Source organism: Penaeus vannamei, chromosome 42, assembly GCF_042767895.1.
Source record: "Penaeus vannamei isolate JL-2024 chromosome 42, ASM4276789v1, whole genome shotgun sequence".
Lineage (NCBI taxonomy): Eukaryota > Metazoa > Arthropoda > Malacostraca > Decapoda > Penaeidae > Penaeus > Penaeus vannamei.
Window position 1 is genome coordinate 12,487,278 of NC_091590.1, and position 23,423 is coordinate 12,510,700.

The 23,423-nt window shown below is 33.3% G+C and overlaps 1 protein-coding gene across 2 annotated transcripts in view; it reads left to right on the forward strand.

Moving 5' to 3' along the window:
• LOC113810152 (integrator complex subunit 14) overlaps positions 1–14,997 on the forward strand; it is a 24,118-nt gene extending 9,121 nt beyond the window's left edge. The window contains exons 1-12 of one of the 2 annotated variants that reach the window (XM_027361853.2): positions 4,850–4,936; positions 8,247–8,445; positions 8,569–8,739; positions 8,842–9,006; positions 9,262–9,345; positions 9,515–9,625; positions 9,815–9,956; positions 10,568–10,674; positions 10,956–11,067; positions 11,253–11,362; positions 11,626–11,754; positions 12,192–14,997. In XM_027361853.2, the coding sequence (XP_027217654.1) occupies positions 8,266–8,445; positions 8,569–8,739; positions 8,842–9,006; positions 9,262–9,345; positions 9,515–9,625; positions 9,815–9,956; positions 10,568–10,674; positions 10,956–11,067; positions 11,253–11,362; positions 11,626–11,754; positions 12,192–12,416 (1,536 nt within the window). In that variant the 5' untranslated portion in view covers positions 4,850–4,936; positions 8,247–8,265 and the 3' untranslated portion in view covers positions 12,417–14,997. Of the gene's footprint in view, positions 1–4,849; positions 4,937–8,246; positions 8,446–8,568; positions 8,740–8,841; positions 9,007–9,261; positions 9,346–9,514; positions 9,626–9,814; positions 9,957–10,567; positions 10,675–10,955; positions 11,068–11,252; positions 11,363–11,625; positions 11,755–12,191 lie in introns of those variants that run through there. The other variant, XM_070118638.1, reaches the window with a different exon arrangement.
• The last annotated feature ends 8,426 nt before the right edge of the window (positions 14,998–23,423 follow it).

The window sequence follows — 23,423 nt, forward strand, 5'->3', positions numbered from 1 at the left end:
TATTATTATCATTATTATCTTTATCATTATTATCTTTATCATTATCATTATCATCATCATCATCATCATTATCATGATAATAATAATGATAACAATATTATCATCATTATCATTATTATCATTAATATTATCATAATACCTACTATCATTTCTACTGTTACCATTTTCATCATCCTGGTCATTATTGTTATCACTGTCATTATTATCATTATCCTTATTATTATTATTACCATAATTATTATCATTATCATTATAATAATGATGGTTATTAACATTATCATTTTCGTTATTATTATCATTATTACTATTATTATTATCATTATTACTATTATTATTATCATTATAACTATTATTATTATCATTATCATTATTATTTTTTATTATCATTATCACCATTTTCATTATCATTATTATTATCATTATCACCATTTTCATTATCATTATTATTATTATCATTATCATTGTTATCATTATCATTATTATGACTATTATCATTATCATCATTATTGCTATTACTACGACTATCATTGTTATCAATATCATCATTATCATAATGACAATCATGATTATCATCATGATCACTATTATATGAAATGACTATATTGTTTACTTCAGTACTGACTATCCGCATTATCCTATCTACACAACACTGGGCGTTATATTTTATAATACATTACGTTTAATAACTCTCGTTTCAATACAGTATTTACTTAACCTTTAGTTCAGACGGAGATACAAGAAGCTATTAAAAAGAAAAAAAAAAAAAGTTGAGATACGTGGCCAATTTATCAAAATTGTGCGAGGCCCGACCCTATGAATATTCAAATGTACGGACATGCATATATATAGAAATAAATGCTTATTTGTATATCTATCCGGTGGATATGCATCTATTTATCTATCTGGCAGGTAGATGTGTATATCTAGACACATAGATATACATTCATTTCTGTGTATTTGCATATCCCTAAAATGAATATTCATTGGGTTAGGCCTCGCATAAATTCAACAAACCGGCCGAAAGTAATGCGATACGCTATAGCCATTCTGTCATTGAGAGAGTATTAGTGCAGTATTACTGATCATTGTACATTCAAATATGTTACGAGTAGGGCCGTGCAGTGTAGACTCACCACTCAGCTGCTTATTCTTCTCTATTGTTCTTTGTCATTTTCTAGAGGTTGTGTTAGGTCTGGTTATGTGTGTATAATTCGAGAAGTATTCATACCGCAGTTCCTAGGTAACATAAAGAAGCTATTCTTTGATAATATCTCATGGTATTTAGTACTTATTGGTCTACGTCTGTTAGATTTTTTTAAGTAAACTTTACAAGAGTTATAACCGTATCATGTGCGAGGATTAAGATATGCATGTAAATTGTCTTTGGAATTTGTTCTCCAATATAGAACAGATTATGTTGAACCAATTTTTCAATACTTTTATGATCAAGTCTAGGATTTATCAGTTTCAAGGTCGATAAAGCAATCAACTGGGATGGATGCGACAAATGTAAATAAAAGGTATAAATGAAAAAGAAATCTTCACAGCTCGAGATTTATTTGGCCAGTTTCAGTTACATCTTCATCAAAAGTAAAAATAATACATATGCATATCTGATGAAGATATAATTGAAAACGGTCTAATACATGTCCTGCGCTGTGAAGATATCCATTCTTACTCATATTTGTTTTAATTGCAAACCTTCAAACAATTCCATTATATATCATGTTACAGTTGAATGAAAGTCAGCTGGCTGCATTGGTGATTCATTTAGTAGGGATGTAGTGCCGTGTTATTGGCAGTTACGGCATCTTCCCAAGCTGCTATATCTACTCCTACTTCCAAACATTTATCGATGGCCAACAGCTAACCCGGGGCATTATTTTAGTTCTCGGGGACTATAATCGAACACATTCAACAAAAGAAGAAGAAAACAGACTGAATTATTCCTGCAAACGGGGGTCAAAGAAACGAGAGGTCGCGAAGGACTGTCAGTACGTCTATCAGGACCTTCTTTTCCATACCAAGCACACAGACCGTCAGCCTCCTTCCCACCGTAGGTGTTACTCGGGCATTCCTACGTTAACTGTTCGTTTGTGTTTGTGCAATCCTTTCCTCTGCAGCAACGTGACCCTTATCTTGTAGTCCCAGAAGAACAGCGGAAACAAAAGTGTCAAATGCACTCAAGGTCGATACTTTTGATAATCTCCGTCGGTCTCCAACCACACGCGACATCATACCACATGTAGGGTATGCTAAGGTCTAGAGACAATTTTCCAGACCTTGGGCATGGCCATTGGTTCTCAAACTCTTCCAGGCTGGTGTCCCCTTGGCTTCCAGATGGATTACTCTCACCCCCCCCCCCTCTCATACACATTGGAACACACCCTATTTATTTTATTTTGGTATGTTTCAAATTGAAAACAAGATTAAATATAAAACGGCATTCAGTAAAAAGGCTGAATTAGTAAACTAATTTCTATAGCAGTTTTCTTAATTTTCTTCATCGTTATTGTTAATGGGATAAATGTAATTGGTGTATATTATGTCATTCAGTTTCCCGAAAGTTGTACATATTGTGTCATTCAGGTTTTTCCAAAAAATGTACAGATTGTGTCATTCAGGTTTTACTAGAAAACATAACTGCTTTGATGACTGCTCTTAATGCCATCCTGTCGCTCTTCACTCCGCCCACTTTTATTACCTCATTGCCCACCCCCTCTCCAGTGGCCTAAGAAAAGCTGTGTCATCCTTCCTCAAAATATTAGATTCGCAGGATACTTTGCGATAAAGTCTTGACAGACTTCTGACCGCTTGTAAGAGCTTCAGCAAGTCCAGATTCCAGCGTCGTCCAAAAATTCCTCTAGAGTTAAGAATCCATCGAAGAAACGTGTTAAGAATTTTCGTTATCGTGCCTCTGGATGACATTTTGTCGGGCTGTTAAGGATGAGGAAAGTGATAGTAATAATGATGATTAAAAAAATACTGATAATGATGATAATAAGAACGATGATAACATTGAGTATAACGATAATCTTAAAAATGATGAAGATTACTGTTGCTACCTCTAATAGTTATGATATTGATATCATTAGTAATAATAATGATTGTGGCAACAAAAGTTATGATGATGGAATTGATAATGACAATGAAATAAAAATTATGATATTAATGATGACAATAATAATAATAATGATAATAATTATGTTGATGGTAATGATAATAATAATAACAATAGTAATGGTGAACATAACCATAATAACAACTAAAAGAAATAAAATTATGATAATAATAGTAACGATAATAGTAGTGATAATAATAATAATAATAATCATAATAATAATAATAACAGTAATAATGATAACAGTAATAATAATAATAATAATAATAATAATAATAATAATAATAATAATAATAATATAATCAATAAAAATGATGGTGATGATAATAATAATAATTATCATTTTTATTATTAATATAACAATAACAATAATAATGATAATAGTAATAGTGACAATAGTCATGGTCATAATAATAATAATAATGCTGAAGATAATCATGAAAATGATTATTATGATAACAACAACAATAACTATGAAAATAACAATGACAATGATGATAATAACTATAGGAATAATAATGATAATAACAATAATAATAACAATAATGACAGTGATAACAATAGCAATAATAACAACAATAATAATAACAATGATAATTTTCATAACAATAACAATAACAATAGCAGCAGCAGAATCAATAACAATGATAATAAGAACATTAATGACAATAATGAAAATAAAAATAACAACAATGATGATTATAATGCTAATAATTACGATAGTAATAATAAGCTAACCATAATAATAATAATAAGAATATTAATAACTATGATAATAATGATAATTATAATAATCATCATCATCATAAAAAATAATCATTATTATAATAAAAATGATAATATCAATGACAGTGGCAATGATGATGATAATAATAACAAGAATAAAAGTAATAACAACAATGATGATAATGTTAATGATACTAATTATAATAATGACACTGTTGATTATAAAAATAAACAAAAATAATGATGATGATTATGATAATACAATGACAACGATGGTAATCTTAAAATGATTATAATAATAACAATGATAATAGTATTGACGATAATGGGATAATGATAATGATGATGATGGTGATAATAATAATGGTAATAACAATAATGATAATGATAATAACGATAATAATAACAATAATAGTAATAATAGTACTAGTAATACAAATAATGATAATATTGATAATGGTGATGATAATAATGATAATAATAATAATAATAATGATAATAATAATGATACTAATAATAATGGTAATAATGATAATAAAAATAATGATAATAATAACAATGACAATTAGTCATTATCATAACAATTATGACAACAACAATAATAATGATGCTAATAATGCTAATAATGATAATAATAAAAATAATAACAATGACACTAATAATGATAATAATAGTAATAATCATTATTATTATAATAACACCAATAATGATGATGATAATAATAATAGTAATGATAATAATAATAATAATAATAATAATAATAATAATAATAATAATAATAATAATAATAATAATAATAATAATAATAATAATGAAAATAATGATGATGGTAATAATGATGATGATGATAATGACAACAAGTACGATGATGATAACTCGGATAATGATAATGATAATAATAATGATAATAGATCAACAATGATAATGATAGTGACGATAATATAATTTCAAGGGAAAGAGGGCTTTTTATGCGACTAATACCCTTGAGAGGATAACAACACTGCGGTTCGACTGCTTGGGGTAAACACCGAAGTTGTTTACGTGTGTGAACTATGCGGATGGGGCAAGGGCTTTGTGTCTGAGTACTGTGTAGGTTTTGCGAATAATTACTAATCCTTTTCCGTAATAGATTGAATAGATGAGTATGTTTTTTGTTTAAAGGAATAGATGTTTGGATAATATTGACACATGTTCAAATTATATGTACATATACTGTATGAGCATAAGGTCGTCCTCAGATGGAGAAAGGTCAGAATATCAGAATATATATTCCCGCAAGTAGTTTTTTGTTTTTCGTTTCGTGTCAGGAAGTACCTCGACAGTATAGCTTGTAGCCAAATGGGCTATTCCTCTTATCTGACAGCATTCACATGGTTTATGAATGTTGCTGTATGAAATATCGGAAATATCTTCTCCTTTGTTGGGTTACAGAGTTGATTTTATGGGCTGTGAATGTGCATAAAGTGTGTAAATTCTGTTAACTAAGTGGTTGTGCTAAGCAGGATGTGCTGTGTTCATAAGGAAGTCTTGCAGGAGGCTGAATTGTTTTTGAAACTAAAAAGATATACTTTTGACATTTGTGGTCTTGTGGCTAAACTGCTATTTAATTCTTAATCACAGATTTGAAGTATCTAAGTGGTATCTGTTCTGCACAAAAATCCTTAAAACTGAATATGGTATACCTCAAAAGAAGAGAGATATCATTTTTTTAAAATTACTTAAGCTTTATCTGTCCTAATCACATCAGATTTTGAAATCAGAATGATCCTAATCACATCATATTTTCAAATTAAAATATTCCAATTTTTTAGTAGATTGCATTGCAGGTCATAATAAACTGTCTTGTACTTTTTTTTCTTAAAGTGAATGAAACTTCCTTAGAGATCACCATATCCAACATGGCTTTTCTTGGTCTTCCTCTTCCTTCCTTCTTGGCAACTTTCCTTCACTTTTTAAGAGACTCTCATGTTTTAAGTATGTGTAAGCCATTTCCTTTATCTTTAACTGAAGGTCTTCATGAAGTTTCCTCCTTTCCCTTGTTATTTTTAGCATTTCTTCATTGCACAATTGATCTGTCCAACTAATTTCTAACATCTTTCTCCAAAACCACATTTCACAGGCCTCAAGATTACTTATTTTTCTCTTGGTCAGTTCCCATGTTTACATACATATGATAGCACACTCCAAACCAAACACTTTTACATCCTTTTCATACTTATACTTATAGTTACAAGCCCCTTCATTTGAAAGAATAATCTTTGCCATGACAATACTTGTTCAAATATCCCTTCTACTCCTCTCATCTTCACAAAAAAGGCTCCTAAAGTATTTGTTTTCATGTATTACCCAAGTCTCTCACCATTTATCATCACATTCATCTCTTATTTTTCTTTTCAGGTCTTCATGACTTTTCTCTAGCTGTTTATGTTCATATCTTTCTACTACTTCTGACAAAGATGTCTTCACTTGTAAATCCTCCTCTGTGCTTGCAAGGATTGCCTGATCACTTGCAAACCTATGGCTTGAAGCACTCTTCCTCGTCTTTACACTATCTTCCACAGAATCCAGAGCCCCTCTCATCATAGCCTCAGTATATATAATAGAAGAGAAATATAAACAAGAGGCAGCCTTGCCACACAGCCCCTCCTATCAGCAGAGGCTGTTTCCCTATTTGCAGTTCTGACTGTTTTGCTTTTGATATAAATGTTCCAGTACTATACGGATGAAGAGCAAAAACCATATTTTTATTTAAATTTGGCCACCATCCTGAATATTCACCTATTGCAGGCAAACATGCTCTCTGTATCTCTACCATTTTGAAAATGCTACCTTGTAGTCCCTCTTTTGAGTGTATCATGTTTCATTTGTAATCATTTCAGTGTTAAGACAGTGAGCTTGGGGAAGGAGAACCAGATATGGTGCATAGGAGGTTAGGGAGTGACAAGTGTGCTGTTACAGCTTAAAAACATGGTTTCAGTACATAGTGAATGCATTCTTATGATAGAGGACTCATTGGCTATCATGCCACTGTTCAGGTTGTCCTTCAGACTCCTTAGAGCTTTATAGTAAAACTCATCATTAATTGTCTGACTTTGAGGGATGAATTCATCATGCACATAAAGACCAAGCTTTCCCTAGGAGTCTTGACCTGCATTACCTTCTTGGGTTCTGGAGATTGTTGTTTTTTTTTCTGCTGGGAAGACTACCTTTTGGTCTCTAGATTTATAGCCTTAGAGCCAACTCCAGGCACCAGTGATCCTCCTTGAAATGAAGGTGATGGGCTAAGTGCCTAGGCACAGATTTGGTAGTGATGTATCTGATATGATCCAAGTGGCTTTCTGATATCAGGAACTTCTTTGATGGTGATGAAATGATCCTGATGATTATTGTAGGTTACGTTTACCTTTTCTTGTCCTCTTTTGACATTATACTCTTCTCAAACTTTCATAACTTTTGAAACACCGTAAGAATCTTGTTTGTTGATTCCCCAAATTTAGCACATAATTCAGTGATTACTCTGCTCACATTGAAGATATGTAGTGAAATTGGAAATAAGCATGTAAACTTGGTCACTTGCTATAAGATAGAAGAATACATTTATGCATTTTATATAGAAATTTAAATACACCCGCTGACTAGGACTTGAACCTGGTCTCACAGGTTGGGAAGTATCAGGGAGAGCAGTATCAACCAATACATTATATAACCCAACAAGAACATTGTCTAGCAGGAATCTAGACTAGTATCATGGACATAACCTTTCCAATTACACTAGAGCAAGGTTTAATAGACATGGTCATTGAGATAGGTAGAGCCTAACATAGGTCCCTGTTCTTAAAACATGACCCCATATCATAGAGACCCACAAGATTTTTACTTATAGTATGTATGCATGACCTTTTATTGACAATGGAGATTTTGTATCACACATCAAGGGGAATTGAAATATTTTTAAAAGTGGCAGTTTGACTCAAGCAGTATTTATGTCATGGTTATAATGAATGAATGTAAAGAATACATTTTCATAGGAATTAGGAGTTATGACAATCAGCATGCTTCAGTTTGAATTTTTATCATGAAGATGGAATTATGATAAGAACTGTACTTTCATGGAATAAGGGTACTATACAATAGATACTATTAATTGGATCAAAACATATTCATAACATTAAGTGTTTTCATTGACATGAAATACGGATTTTTTTTTTCATGCGCAATGCATATCAGGAAGGATTTTTGAGCCTGTCTGGTATTGGCTAAGTAGATGTACGGTAACCATAATCATTTGGCATAAAAGAATCAGTATAATTTTGTTCAATTTGCTTATCATGCTGTTTCGTCCCAAATAGCTACTAGCAGATGTATTTCTAATATGATGTCTCTTTCCTCATCTATTCAGATTTATATATGCATAGAAGATGCCAACAGTAATCCTTTTAGATGTGTCACTTTCTATGAGCCGGAGTGTAGACGTATCAACTCCCAGCCAAAATGAAGAAGTAGAAAGATTAGAACTGAGGAAGGACCTTGCCGCCCATGGATGTCACAGTCTTCTTGATCACTTTGCCCAACACTGTAAATTAGAATTTGCCTGCTTGGTAAGGGTCAAATTTGTTAATTTATTCTAATGGTTGGATAACTGAAGAAAATAATTTTTATATATAATTTTATTAATATTAAGATAATTATCTGATGCTGATTTCTTACACTTTTTTTTCCAGATTTCTTTTTCATCTGTGTGCAAAATCCTTATGCCCTTTACAAGGGATTTTGAATCCATAAAAAATGCCCTGAATCTGGTAGAAGAAGGAGATAAAACGAGCATTGATGTTGGGCTGGTTGGTGCAGCTCAGCATATCCTGGAGGAGTGGGGGAATGGAACTCCTTGTCAGGTAACCAAGGGACTTTTTGCCTGTGCTTCTCACTTCTTACTGTTGCTGATATGGAGTGCATTTTTTTTTGTATATCCCTTAATTGGTACATCTTTCTCTTAGATTGTTTTGGTTACTGATGGTAATGCTGGAATAGGGCAGCATGCCATGCAGAAGTCTTTGATGTCTCCCCATTCCCGAGGAGCAGCTCAGTTCCCTTTGCCCTTCCCGTTTCCTGCAAAACTCAACATTGTTTGCATTGCCAACCCAAGTGAACCAGGCTTCCAGGTATAGTTTGCTGAATTATCCGGAACAGGATTCAGAGTCCTTAGAATGATACAAATTTTTGGTGGAGAGATTGATTGAATTATGTGTAACTCATTGTTTTCTAGTAGTATAAGAGCATTACCATTTATGCTTCTTGTATGTTCAACGAGAAAGGAATTAGTTTAGTTTAACTCAGAAGAACAATAGGATTAAGAAAAATAGTAGTTCATCTTTGCTTGGTTTATCAGTGTTTCTTGCTGTATTCTTTGGTTTCAGACTTCAAAACCTTTATATCAGCGTCTAATTGAGTTGAATGGTGAAGGTGATATTCTTATTCCAGAAGGTGGATTAAGCAAAAAGGTATGAATTACTATCCTGTTTATTTCAATCAGAAAAGAATATTATCATCATAAGGGATATAGGGTGAATAAATACATGAGCATAGGACAAAGTGAAGACAAATTTTTTAGTGAAAATACACCCCATTTTTAAGTGATGCTACTTCTGGTTGTACTCTGTTTTTTTCCAGTCAGTATCAGAATTATTTGACCAGCTGATTAAGAACAACTTCTCCTCGTACTCTGGAACTCTTCACTGTGGGAACTTGTCTGCTCCCATTACCCTGTCACCTCCACCTCAGGTATATCCATAGCCTTTACTCACACTTCCTCATATCTGAATATTATGTAATCTGGAATATAATTCATCCTAAACATTTGAAGACTGTAATATGTGTAATACTTACTTAGTTAAAAGCACAGCTACAACAGAAAGAGAATGGTAAAATCTTTGAAACAATCTTTATTTACTTATGGTCCTTACATTCAAGCCTTACTGCCGTCACCATGATTTTGAAGTGATCCGTGTGAGTGTAGATTCTGCCATCCAGGTGCTTGGATTTCTGAACACAGGAGATGTTTCTTCGCCTCCTGCCTTCTCCAGACATCTTGTGCTTCCTCTTTCCACAAAAGGTTAGTTGCCATATAGTATGTAATATATGCAGTTTACAACAACATAAAATGATGGTTTTATAAAAGAGAGTAAAATCTCAATGTGATATGTCTGTATGTAAAGAATTTTAATACTGAGAAATTTTGAGCTAAGGTGCAAGCTATTATTATAATTGTTATAATTAGTATTGTAATTATTATTAATAGTATTAGTAATAATGTTATTATTATCATTGTTATTGTTACTATTGTTATTATTTTAAACCTCCAACTCATCATTTTTGTTGTTACTGTTGTTATTATTATCATTATTATTGTTATTATTATTATTATTATTATTACGAATATTATTATTATTATTATTACGAATATTATTATTATTGATATTAATATTATTATTAATATTATTATTGTTATTATTATTATTATTATGTAGACTACATATATGTTTTTTTTTTTAGGATGAGTTTCTTGCATGAAGTACTGCATATTAGTAACAGTAAAATTTGCACATCACTGCAAAAATCTTACATTTGAAGCTGAAATAGTATGAAGTAAGTTTTGTGAAAATTACATTCATTATTCCTCATTTGGATATATTATATTAATATTATGCAATCTTCTCTGTTCAGGTGACATGGTGATGCTACCCAAGGCTGATGGTGGAAGTGATGATGAAAGTGGAAATGACGAGGGGAAAATACCGTCTTTTTGTGTCTTGCTTCATGGTGGGCTTAAGGCATGTAATGATGAAAACTTTTTTTTTTTTTTTATCTTCTTTCTGATGTCTTTACTATACGTTGCTTGATTATATATATATATATATATATATATATATATATATATATATATATATATATATATATATATATATATATATGTCTTAAATGTAAAGAACTGTCAAATCAACAACTTTAAGGGTATTTTAAGCTTCTTCATTTGAATTAACACCTCTTTAGTTATTTATGAATATGAATACAGATTGATCTGGTAAGTATTCTGATTTTACTAATCTTACAGAGAGAAAACACAGTGGCTTTGTGTCAGGTTGGCGACAACTGGTACGGCATTCTGTATTCATGGGCGGACAACAAAAAGAAGTCAAACTTAATGCTATCAATTTTTGTCCCAGGTTACTCTCAAATTTTTTATTTGTATTCTGACAGTGTTAATAGATATTCTAAAACTGACTAAAAGACATTACAAACAACTGTAAGTAGCAGAATGATTATATAGTGTCAATATTTAATTCAAGTTATTGTTAGGTTTTTCAAATATCTTTTTTTTTTTTTCTTTCTTTTTTTTTTTTTTACACAGGCAATGATGTTATTCCATGGATGGGGAAATTATCTAATCTTGGACCTGCTTCACTCTTGCCTACAAATCCATATGGACCAAATGAATCTTCTACACCTTTTCCGTTAAAGGTAACATAATTTTTGCAGATTTTAGTTTTATTGAGTTTCTAGGTAAACTTTCAGTGTCACCAAAACGATAGTTATGTAATAATGCAATACATTCATACAATGAGTGCATCATTTAATATAGAAACATTTTATATTTTTATGAATGTTCTTGTATACTTTATTGACTGTAGGATGTGGAATTTGCAGTAAAAATCACCCACCAAAAAAAAATCAGGGTAAAAGATGGATGAATTTAATGAGCAATATTACTTTTTTCTCTAAAGATTCAAGAAGAGAAAAGTTATGCACTTAATTGTGTGGTCTGGGTACGACAAGGTGGCTTACAATCAGATATACAGAAAATCCTTCGTCATGCTCGAAAACTCCCAGATAAAACACAGAGTTTTTACAAGGTAAGTAGTTCCTTGCAGGTTGATATATGAAAAAGGATTATTCTGATAAATTTATTACACATAAATCACAATGTGTAATAGATGCAGCATGTAGATTCATATTAATCTAGGCATATTGGCTCAATTTATTTATTTTTATGGCCAAGGAGATTTTGCAAACTGAGTAAAGTTGGAATCTGGTATATACAGAGTAGCTATTGGCATAACTAAAATAACAGTTTTACAGTTATGCTCAAGTACCTTATAAGTACTACAGACCTTTGCTATTAAATTGTCAAGTAATAAGAACTGATGATATGAATTAATATGTGTATTTGAACTAATTTTGAGTTCTATACAAGTAATGAGAACTCCTAAGTGTGAGATGTGTATTTTTCATATAAAATGCAGATATAATTCATAATAAGATAGTATCAACTGTTTTGGGATTTTTAAAGGAATTAAACCGCGTACGTAGAGCTGCCCTGTCTTATGGATTTGGAGAGCTCCTAGAAGGACTGGCAAGTGTATTGGAGCGAGAGTGTACTCTGCTGCCTTCTTCATCCCATCCAGTGGCAGCCATTCAGCTTCAGCATGCATATGAGGCACTAAGAAACCATGACAAGAGTGATTTCAGACAGAATATTACACCTTTGAAAACCACTTTTACAGGCAATGACTAATCAGAAATGAATGTCTGAGAGATGTGGCTTATCATTAAAATGATTGAGCTGTGTCAGGAAAATTCTAGAAGATATTTGTGGATTTGTTTTGCCTCCTAGTTTATATCACCAGATAAGTGAAGCACCATTAATTCCAATATGTATCTTCATTATCAAGAAACTCATTATTATTGACAATTCACCTCATTTCATGTGATAGGCATGCATTTCATAAAGAAGCAAGTCTTTCTCAAAGGAAATTATACATTCCATAATTTTTGCAGGGAATTCTACTGAACATTCCTTTAGAAAAGGATTTAGAATGCCTCTCCCTTCCAGAAAAAAAGAAAAACATGCAGTATGCACACATAGATACACAGATGCCCATGCCCCATTGCCACTCACACACGGACATGTGCATATGCACACACAGATACGTCCACACATTCATATGCCCATCTAACTTTGATGGTTCAAGATAGCGAGTTGAAACTGGAGTCACTACGCAACTTGGCTAGCTGAAATACCACTTTTCCCCCATTTGTTTACATCCATCCCAGGTTCATGCAAATATTTTATATTTGATTACTGATTGGTCAGTAATATAGTGGAATATGTGTTAATATTATCATTTATTTATTTTAATCCTAAGAGTTACTTATTTGCATTGGTCTGGTCTCAAGCCTGCAAGACTTGAAAGTTGACCTACATTAAAATGAATTCAGCGGCTAAAGTGCCATATTTTAAGTTTTCATCTCCAACTTAAACCAATGTTAACTTACTTGTTACATTGTATCTAAAAATACGTTCACTCAAAAATGTTCTCTGGCCTTATCTTGTCTACACACTATGATCAAATTGTCAATTTCCACAAGCCTCATGATATAAATATTAGGGACAAATGGTCCATTTGTGATATTAGTTTACAGGGGTAGATTTTTACCTAGTGAAATTACTTGTCCAGCATATAAAATATGCTTATGGTATGTTAATCAGTTTTATTTTTATTTCTACTTTTATTTTTATTCATTTACATTTTACTTCTATTACAGTACATGTATATCAACAACTGCTTCATCAAGAGTTTCATAAACTCAAAAATATTTTCAATGTAAACAATTTTCTTTCTCCCTGATTTAACTTACGAGAAACCAATTCTATAAAATTTCAAAACTGTGGTCATGATATACAGCAATTTGCTCATCCCTACAGAAGTGCATTAAGATACCAGTGATTACTGAAATATCAGTAACCATTTAAATCCTTCCATTTTTTCTGGTCACACCAGAACATGCTCTATGATACAGTGACAAATATTAATGCAAATAACATCCGCTTCATGGATTCGGTTGTGATAAGAGTTCAAAAGCAGAGAGTGCTTGTCCAAGCGGACATCATTTGTAGGTTAGGTTGATTGCATTTCTTCTACTAGTCAATTCATGAAAAAAAAATCAAAGGGAGTTCTGGAACTTACTTATGAAAATGTATTATGAACATGTGGCATTCGTGTTTTTTTCCAATGTTGCGGTTTTGTAAATACCTCAGTTTACACAGCAACAGGTACAATTACCCCACAAATCCCCAGTAGTCAGCATAGTTCATCTGCATTATTACCTGGGTTTGGAGTTTTGCACAATAAGAGTACACATCGGGGGAGACACAGTCTGTGTGAGGTGTGCATATAGCAGCCATATTGAGGAGGAAGGGGCTGGAAGTGGGGGAGACAATTAATGACTGTTGATTAGGGCATTATTTTAATATGTATGTGATTGCACTTTACATCAAGATGCAGAACTTGATAAAATAAAAAAATACTTGATAATACTTGTATTTCGGGATTGTAAGTTACTGTTGAAATGGGGATAATATTAGGTGGGCTAATTCAGGAAGCCAGAGTATTTTGTTTTCTAAATCGATTGTGCTTTGTCGATGAGTCATGTTTCCAGCCACTAGCCAAGAAGAGTAGCCGAATTAGATACAAGTAAGAAATTTTAAGGTGACATGCATTTATGGGGTTCATGCTTGTAGAAAGTAGGATAATGACAGTAATAGAAAATTCTACAAAGCATGATGTAAGAGTATTCACCTTGGCTCCCAGGACAGAATTATGGTATTAGAATGTTTTCATTAGTACACTGAAATGTTCAGTCATAGCATTATTCAAAGTTTTGCATATCATGATAGGTAAGGTACATGATCACATAGTGTATTGGTAATGTGGAAGCCTGTATTTGTGTGTCATATAATATAGGTGTGCAGATAAGTGATCTATTGTACATCATTGTATAAAATATTTTTTTCCAGTTGACTGAAGTCATTTTCATACTCTTACATTCTCTTAGTAAAGTAGACGAAAGTCTCACTACACTATTCTTTACTTGGACAAGTTTCAAGTAGAACTTACTATGTGGTTGTGAATCCATTGTTTTATAATTAAATAGACCAGATTGTGGAGAAAGAGCATGTTGAATTATTTGATATCTTTTTTATGATAAATTCACTGCATGCTTGACGTCCAGATAAAATACAAAATAGTGGTTATATTTCTTGGTGCACATTATACTGCAAAATTACATTTGTATAAATATATTGCATAATTTTTCATTGTATTTTGATTATCCTATACTAGTGCATTATTATTGCTCTTATTATAATACTGTAGGGCATGGGACACTCATATCTTCATTGGAAGACTGGAAATGCCACACTTACCTGACTGGATGCCCTTAATAGCAGCCACATCAAGCGAGGATTATCCTTGAGAGGTGAGGTCACTACTAATTGTTACACGGCGGCGTCCAAGGTCTATGTATGAGTACAATTTACTAATTCCCTTGGTAAGAAAATCCTTAATTTAACTCATGATAGACTTGATTGGACTAACAGAGAACGTGTCTTATTTTCAAATTTCCTGGGCAAGTTCTTGTGCGACCTTATTTGAAAAGTCTGTAGGACCTTTGTCGGTGAGTTTTGGTAATATTAATGATGTTCCTGTGACGAGACATGCAGGGGAATATCCAATACCTGAAGGGAATTCTGAGGGCTAAGGACAGGTGCTCTAAACCTGGGGGCCACAGGGTACTTTTTGGGGCCATGGATCAGTATGAAAAAAAATTATGTTGAATTAAACAGAATTTTATCACACCTACTTGGCTTACATGTAATTATCTCCCTCATATCAATAAACTAGAATCTTTCCATAAAGTGTTCTTGTCGTATAGCTGTTAACACCATTACCGTATTAATAACTGGATACCTGAATCTGAAAAAATGACAGCCACTGAATGGGGCCATGGGGATTATCATACATTAGTTGTGGGCCACAGAAGAAAAGAACACTGGCCTAGGAGAAAAATTGACAAGGGATTGAATTACCTTTACTTAAGAGCCATTACAGCCATTTTCAAGGAAAGGTCCCGTCTTTTTCAGTGAGCCCGTTTGATAGTGGATATGTACAAACTCCATGCAAAACCACCTAGCATTGTGTGGTGGAGAGAGCCCCCGTTCGAATGTAGATGTTAGGAATGTAGATGTTAGGTACGAAGTCTATGAAGATAAATAAATATGGTGGAAATGGTTCACTGAAAGCGGAGTCACTGAAGCGTCGGAGAACCGGATTCGGCGACCGGTTCGAGAGTTGGTAGTCGGAATCTGGTGTAGACGCCATAATGGAACGAGGGGCAGCCTTATTTTGTGGTCAACGGTAATTACTGGTAGTCTATTGGAAATCATTGCAGGGTGTGGTTATTCCGAATATCCTGTATCTAGTCCTAAAATCTGATCATAGTTTTCGCTGTTATTATTCTGCAAGTCTTGACGTTTAGGGAGACGCATCCACATTCGAACAGTTGAGTGACAAAATAAATGTTTACTTGTTTCAACTCGAGCAACTACTGGTTAGGTGGTTCCAAGGAAGGTGAAGAGCAAAAGTCTAAGAACCGATTTCCAATACATGTGCTGTATTGTTATCTGATATTCTGAAAAATGTCATTCCGATAAAATAGTCTGTTGATCTCGCTCTCTACTTTTATTTCTGATTTATGCAGCTTTTTAATTTCCTTCTTTCTGTCACTACACATCGGTTTACAATATATGCGTATGTGTAGATAGAATTGCTATGTTGAATGTTCTTATGTGTAATGCTAATATGAATTTGAACTAATTAAATATCGAAAAAATTTTCGTCAGATCCAAACACAGATTCAATAAACAGAAAAATGCTATTTTATAATAATTTTAGAATATTAACTGAACGCAAAACCGTGACAGGGTTAATGTGCATACACGGATGCTTCATCAATGTATGTGTGTGTGTTGTATGTGAACGAACTGAAGTTGTTTAACACTTAGCATGTAGTTGATAACTAATATATATATATATATATATATATATATATATATATATATATATATATATATATATATATATATATATATATATATAATACACACACACACACACACACACACACACACACACACACACACACACACACACACACACACACACACACATATATATATATATATATATATATATATATATATATATATATATGCATATATATATGATATATATATATATATATATATATATACACTCATACATATGCATATATATATATATATATATATATATATATATATATATATATATATATATACCTTTCTTTTCTTTTGTTAGAGGATGTAGGGCTTCAGTGAATTGACAAATTGGTGATGCTTGATAAATTCGGAAATATTTTTTCTATTGTTCAATTTTAAAGAAAAATAGTAATAAGTGTATTAAAAGACAAATACTAGAACAAAGTATTGTTATTCTAATCCCCGCGACAGAAGTAACGTGTTCATGCAACGTCTAGATTTCCTCCTTAACACTCCCCATTCCCTCTTAGTGTAATTTATTTGCTGTTGGGAGGTCCTCTCAGATGCCGTTTCTGAAACACTGATATTCGCCCAAACATTTTTTGTCGGGTTTGAGTCACATGTCTTGCCAGGTCATCGAATGACATTCAGGTGGTTTTAGTCATAGAACCACTTCGTAATTGCCATAGACGTGTGTATAGGGCATTTATCCTGCGCAAATATGATTGTTTCTGGGAAGGAACAAGGCATAAGAGCGTACTGATGGGAGGAACATTTTTTTTTTTCTAATTATTTTCATATATTTGTCTAGGAGGTATTTCCCTAAGTATCGCCATCACGCAGGAAGATCGACCCTCACGTAACAGCTCCGTGGCCACTCCTCGCCGTTTCATAGACAATTCGTCTATCATGTGTGAAAAGTAAATGATAGAGAATCCGAACATGAAATGTGACGCATATGACACAATTATATACAAACAAATGTGTGTATTGCAAATTGACATCAATCAATTTGTGAGAAAAACCTGATAAGGGTTAATAACATTTACGCTTTTTATCTCATCCAGCAATGTATTTCCGGTGTCAAAATTTCTCTTCTAGGGGAAGCGTGAGGAAGGTTCCCGTGAAAATTGTTCCTGTCATTTCCCTTTTTCAAGAGTACCTATTAACCTTATCGGCCCAATAATTCCATGTTCCAGCAGGGATAATAAGCATATACTGGCTTTAATTGATCATGCAAGAAAATACCCATAGACCGTGCTACTTGAGGCCATGGATACCATCACCATCCCAGACTGCATAGTTGACATTTTCTCTCGAGTCGGCAACCCCAAAGAAATCTGAATTGATCGCGGTACACAATGCAGGACGGATCTTGCGAGCGAAGGACATCGTTGGCTGTTATCACAACCTCTCCTCTATCATTGTTGTTATAATGGTGGGGTAAAAAGATTGTATGAAGCCCTTAAATTAGTAATTAATAAGTTATTTTCAGACCATCATTGAGATCGCTTTCTTCCCGTAGCAATGTTTGCATACAGGGAAATCCCAGATGACAGCTTGAAATTCTCTCCATGTGAACTTCTCCTATACGGTCGTAGAATTCGTGGACCCACAACTATCCTGCATGTGTTGTGGATAAAGGATGAAATTGGTACAGAAGTGAAGTCCACATACCAGGACGTTTTAGATCTTTATTTTTGCCTAGAGAATACGGCTAAGCTAGCTGCATCACACAGAAATAGGCAGCAAAAACTACAAATATGACTACTGCTGAGACATCCTTCTGTATCACCTTGGCCATAGCCGATGAGGGTGCCCTCTGTGAGACCGCGCACCAATTACAATGTGAATTATAACACTATTAATATATATATATATATATATGTATATGTATGTATGTATATATATATATATATATATATATATATATATATATATATAAAGAAGTTAAAAGGGTACATAATCTTACGCAAGGGGAAAATACGCTGTTCCTTTAAATACCATCTATTTGCTGATGTCACTGAGCAGGTGGAAATGCGTAGGACAAGCAATGTCTGACGAAACGCTTAGACACGAGATATTTGAAATGATAAACAAAGAGAGAGACTCATTTTAAGTTCAGTTTCATCTGTTTGCTTTTTGTGATTATTTGCATCATATCTTATCGCATTCTGAGACGGTAGAAAAAGGCATCGGAGACATCAGAGAAGTCAAAATCATAAGGATTACATAAAAAAAAACAGTTTTCAAATTTTCCAAGGTCCCTTTTTTAGTATTTTATGAATTTGGATACTTTATTTTTACTAGGATATTTTCTTTTATTTTATGTTGTATCAGAGTACATGGCCTTGGTTTTGTGGTGGTTTACTTAGGTACTACGTAGGTGTGTCTTTCTGTATTTTCGTTGGATTTAATGGGGTTCATTGCTCTTTGTTTTAAATTTACCATTTTTTTTTTATACGTGAACTAGAACCATATAACAGATATTTTATTTTTTTTACAATCAATTTATCAAAGCAACTCCTAAGGTAGCTATATCTCAGTCCTGAATTGAATAAAGAAAAGGACAAGGCGAAAAAATTAAACAAAATAATAGTGAAACATGGCGAAACCATCCGAAGACTTCCGGCGAAAATATACACAGCCAAATAGCCAAATAAATGATACACCGCGATCTTAAAGGGCATATGTGAAGTAACAACTTAAATCTTTAAAAAGGGAGAATTAGCTCGCAAACCATCTCTCTAATATGAGTAAAAAAGGAAATCTGAAAATAATTCCCCAAAATTTCTTTCTTTAGATTTTCCGAAAGTTATATTTTCCCGCGAAAATCTGGAACCTGGATGTGTGACGTCAATTCCAGAACGCGATCACAGCATACTCTGACTACAGCGGCAGTGAAATCAGTGAAGTTTCATCGGATTATTCCGACGAGAACATTGGTACAACTTCTTCAGAGGGTGTCTATGTCTTCGAAGAGTTAGAAGAAGAGGAATATCAAGGGTTGATGGTTGTTGGACCGTACATGCTCGAGCCCGACGCTGGGGATGTCGTGGAAGTGCCAAACCAGCCAGACATGGAATGGCGTCGAGACCCGAAGAGATTGAATGAATGGTAATTTTCTAAATCATTTTTTATACTCGAACGTGTGATCCTGCTTCTGTATGGTACAAAATTTCTGCAGGCTGAGCTATCACATGTCTGCACCCGTGGCACAGGCCCACTACATCCATTCACGAATGGAGTGGCATCGGTATTTATTTGTGTTGTGCTTTGTGGGATGTACCTACCCTACCTCTGTGTAGTAATACATGCACACTTGCAATGCATTCGGCACACTGTGTCGCAATGAATGTTTGCTACGCCGCCAAGCAAAAGCGCTCTTTCAGAGTTTGTTTTGCGCTGTTGTGATCATGACAAATATAAATTGGAAATGGCCTACGGTTTTGCAAATCCCATGTCGTAAGACATTCTGTTCGCAAAGCAATCGGGCTCGTAGTGTTTCAGGCAAAGTACGCTGGTTGGCACAGGCTGAAAGTTGCTCTGCTTGGCATGCACAAAACGTGTCCACTTCCTTGCTCTGTCGCAGTCTTTTGGTCATTCAAATAGCTGGTGACATGAATGGGAACAATGAGTTGCTACACAACGCCGCGGCATCCTTTGTTACAAACTTTAATAGCTTGAAACTGGGACAATTCCATGATATCCTTGACTCGCGGGTGCACTGTGTGTATCACGCTATTCAACAAGATTCTCCAGGGTTCTGGGAATGACGTCACAACCGGGGATTGCCGAAGACCGCTGGGTTTTGCATCTTCGTTTCTAAGGGCGTTGCTATGGAATTTTGGGGGATACCAGAGGGTCTCTTCGAAAAAAAAAAATGCATGAATAGGCTAAGCATACGTTATTGAACAATATTAAAAGAAAAAATAATGCACGATAATTATTTCACATATACCATTTAAGGTCTCTGTATCAGAAGCTTATTTGCCACTTTTATTCCATCTTATTATCTTTTTAGATTTTATCGTTTTCTTGCGTCAGGCATAATTATCCAGTAATGAGTTCGCGAGATAAATTAACATTAATACTCAACAGAGTGCACTTATTGAGGCTGGATTAGTCGGTGTCGGTGGAAAAGTAAACCTGTACTGTTCACGTATATTATGCGTTATATATACCTTTCGTACTATAATTTTCTTTATTAGATGTTTATGCCTTATATATACCTTTCATTCTATAATTTTCTTTATTAGATGTTTATGCCTTATATATACCTTTCATACTATAATTTTCTTTATTAGATGTTTATGCCTTATATATACCTTTCATACTATAATTTTCTTTGTTTTATGTTTATGCCTTGTATATACCGTTCATACTATAATTTGCTTAATTATTTGTTTATGCCTTATATATACACCTATTCATATTATAATTTTCTTTTTCATATGTTTATGCCTTATATATATATACCTTTCATACAATAATTTTCTTTATTATATGTTTATGCCTTATATATACCTTTCATACTATAATTCTCTTTAGATTTTAGAATGCATAAATATTCTGGAATTCATATTCTTATTTTGATATCACATTGCAGCTTTTATTGTTTCCTTTGAGTTTCTTACACGGTTTCGGACACGGGTAAAAACTTACGGAACCCTTACGACGAAAATAAGTGAAACGCGATGAACGATGATGAGTGGAATTGCCAATAACGGTTATCGTTTGTGTATATTTTATATTGTGTTATCGTTTGGGATTATTTAAGTTGTGTTATTGTTTGTGTATTTACGAGGATTAATCAAGTTATTGTAAACAAATGCTTGTACGTCATTCTGATTGTCTCGTCCGATAAATCAAAATGTAAGTTACTTTGATTGAATTATATGATCTTAGATGTATTGATAATATCATATAATGATGATAATCATGTTGAAAAAAAATATAGCCAAGGATACACGTATCACTAGAAAATAGATGTGGAAAATAAACAAATTAAATGGATAATCAATACAAAGATAAAACCAACTATAGAGACAGTAAATAAGTAAATAGGAACACGAAAACAAATTAAAAAAAATAATTGATTCAGTAGTAACAGCAATAAAAACAATGGCGGTAAAAACAATAAAAACAATGACGGTAAAAATAATAAAAACAACAAAAATAACATTAAGAGTAGCAATATTAAAAACATCAATAACAATAATAATAAACACAACACTAGCAATAACACTAGAAAAACAACAATAACAAAAACATCAATAACATCAAAGAAAAACAACAAAATTAAAAATAACAAAAACAAACAGCAACGCTACGAAAGGTCACCAAACCCCATAATTATCCCCCACTGCCCCTGAAGATTAGGTCACACCAAGATCGTGATGAAATATCTTGAAATCTAATCAGTCTGCATCCTAAGGCTCTCTCTTCAAACATGTACAGGATACACCCAATTAAAACCGATTTAATTTGTCGGCAGCTGATTTCGTTGGAAGTTCTAAAACAAGGGTCATTTTTTGTAGATAATTCAGTGCTACTTGGCCTTTCACGTCTAGCGCATTCATTTATTTAAATTTTGAGTTCCTGCTTCTTTTATTTTATTTTGGAATAGGGTTATGTTATGGTAAGTTTTTGTGTTACTGTTTTGTGCAGTGATGGTTTAAGTTATTGCGTTATTGTTTGGGCAAATACGGGGGTTATTTAAGTTACTGTGTTATTGTTTGTGCACACAGAGGGAGGATTTAAGTTATCGTGTTATTGTTTGTGCAAATGCGGGGATTAGTTAAGTTATTGTGTTATTGTTTGGGCAAATGCGGGGATTATTTAAGTCATTGTGTTACTGTTGGTGCGAATACGGGGGTTATTTAAGTTATTGTGTTATTGTTTGTGCAAATGCGGGGGTTATTTAAGTTATTGTGTTATTGTTTGTGCAAATGCGGGGGTTATTTAAGTTATTGTGTTATTGTTTGGGCAAATACGGGTGTTATTTAAGTTATCGTGTTATTGTTTGTGCAAATACAGGGATTATTTAAGTTATTGTGTTGTTGTTTGGGCAAATACGGGGTTTATTTAAGTTATTGTGCAGCGTTTGCTAATTAATATACGTACCTGGCTCTTAATGAGGTGTAAAGCTCACTGCCACCACCCGGTTAATACGTTCGGGAACGAGTGTTTTGTGTATGAAGGGATGCTGTGCCAAAAGAATTGTGGAAAGGAGCGACAGTAGTGTGTGTGTGTGTGTGTGTGTGTGTGTGTGTGTGTGTGTGTGTGTGTGTGTGTGTGTGTGTGTGTGTGTGTGTGTGTGTGTGTGTGTGTGTCGTTGTGCAAATGAGCCAAAGGGAGGGTAAGCGTGGTTGGAATCCCGATGAGAAACGTGTATAGATATAAAATATCTATACTTTAGGGTTTTAGATTGTTTGACCTTTTAAAACATTAAAATACATAAAGGTCGTGTTTAGCCTTCCTTCTCACAAGGGTCGGGGACTAAAACAAAAACAAAAACACAAGCACTAATGCACGACAATGACATAAAACAGACATAAAACACAGTAAACACAAGCACTATATAAAAAGAAGAATAAAATAGAGAACCACCTTTTCTCATGTATACACAGTATCTTAATCACTTAGCTCTCTATTGCCGAG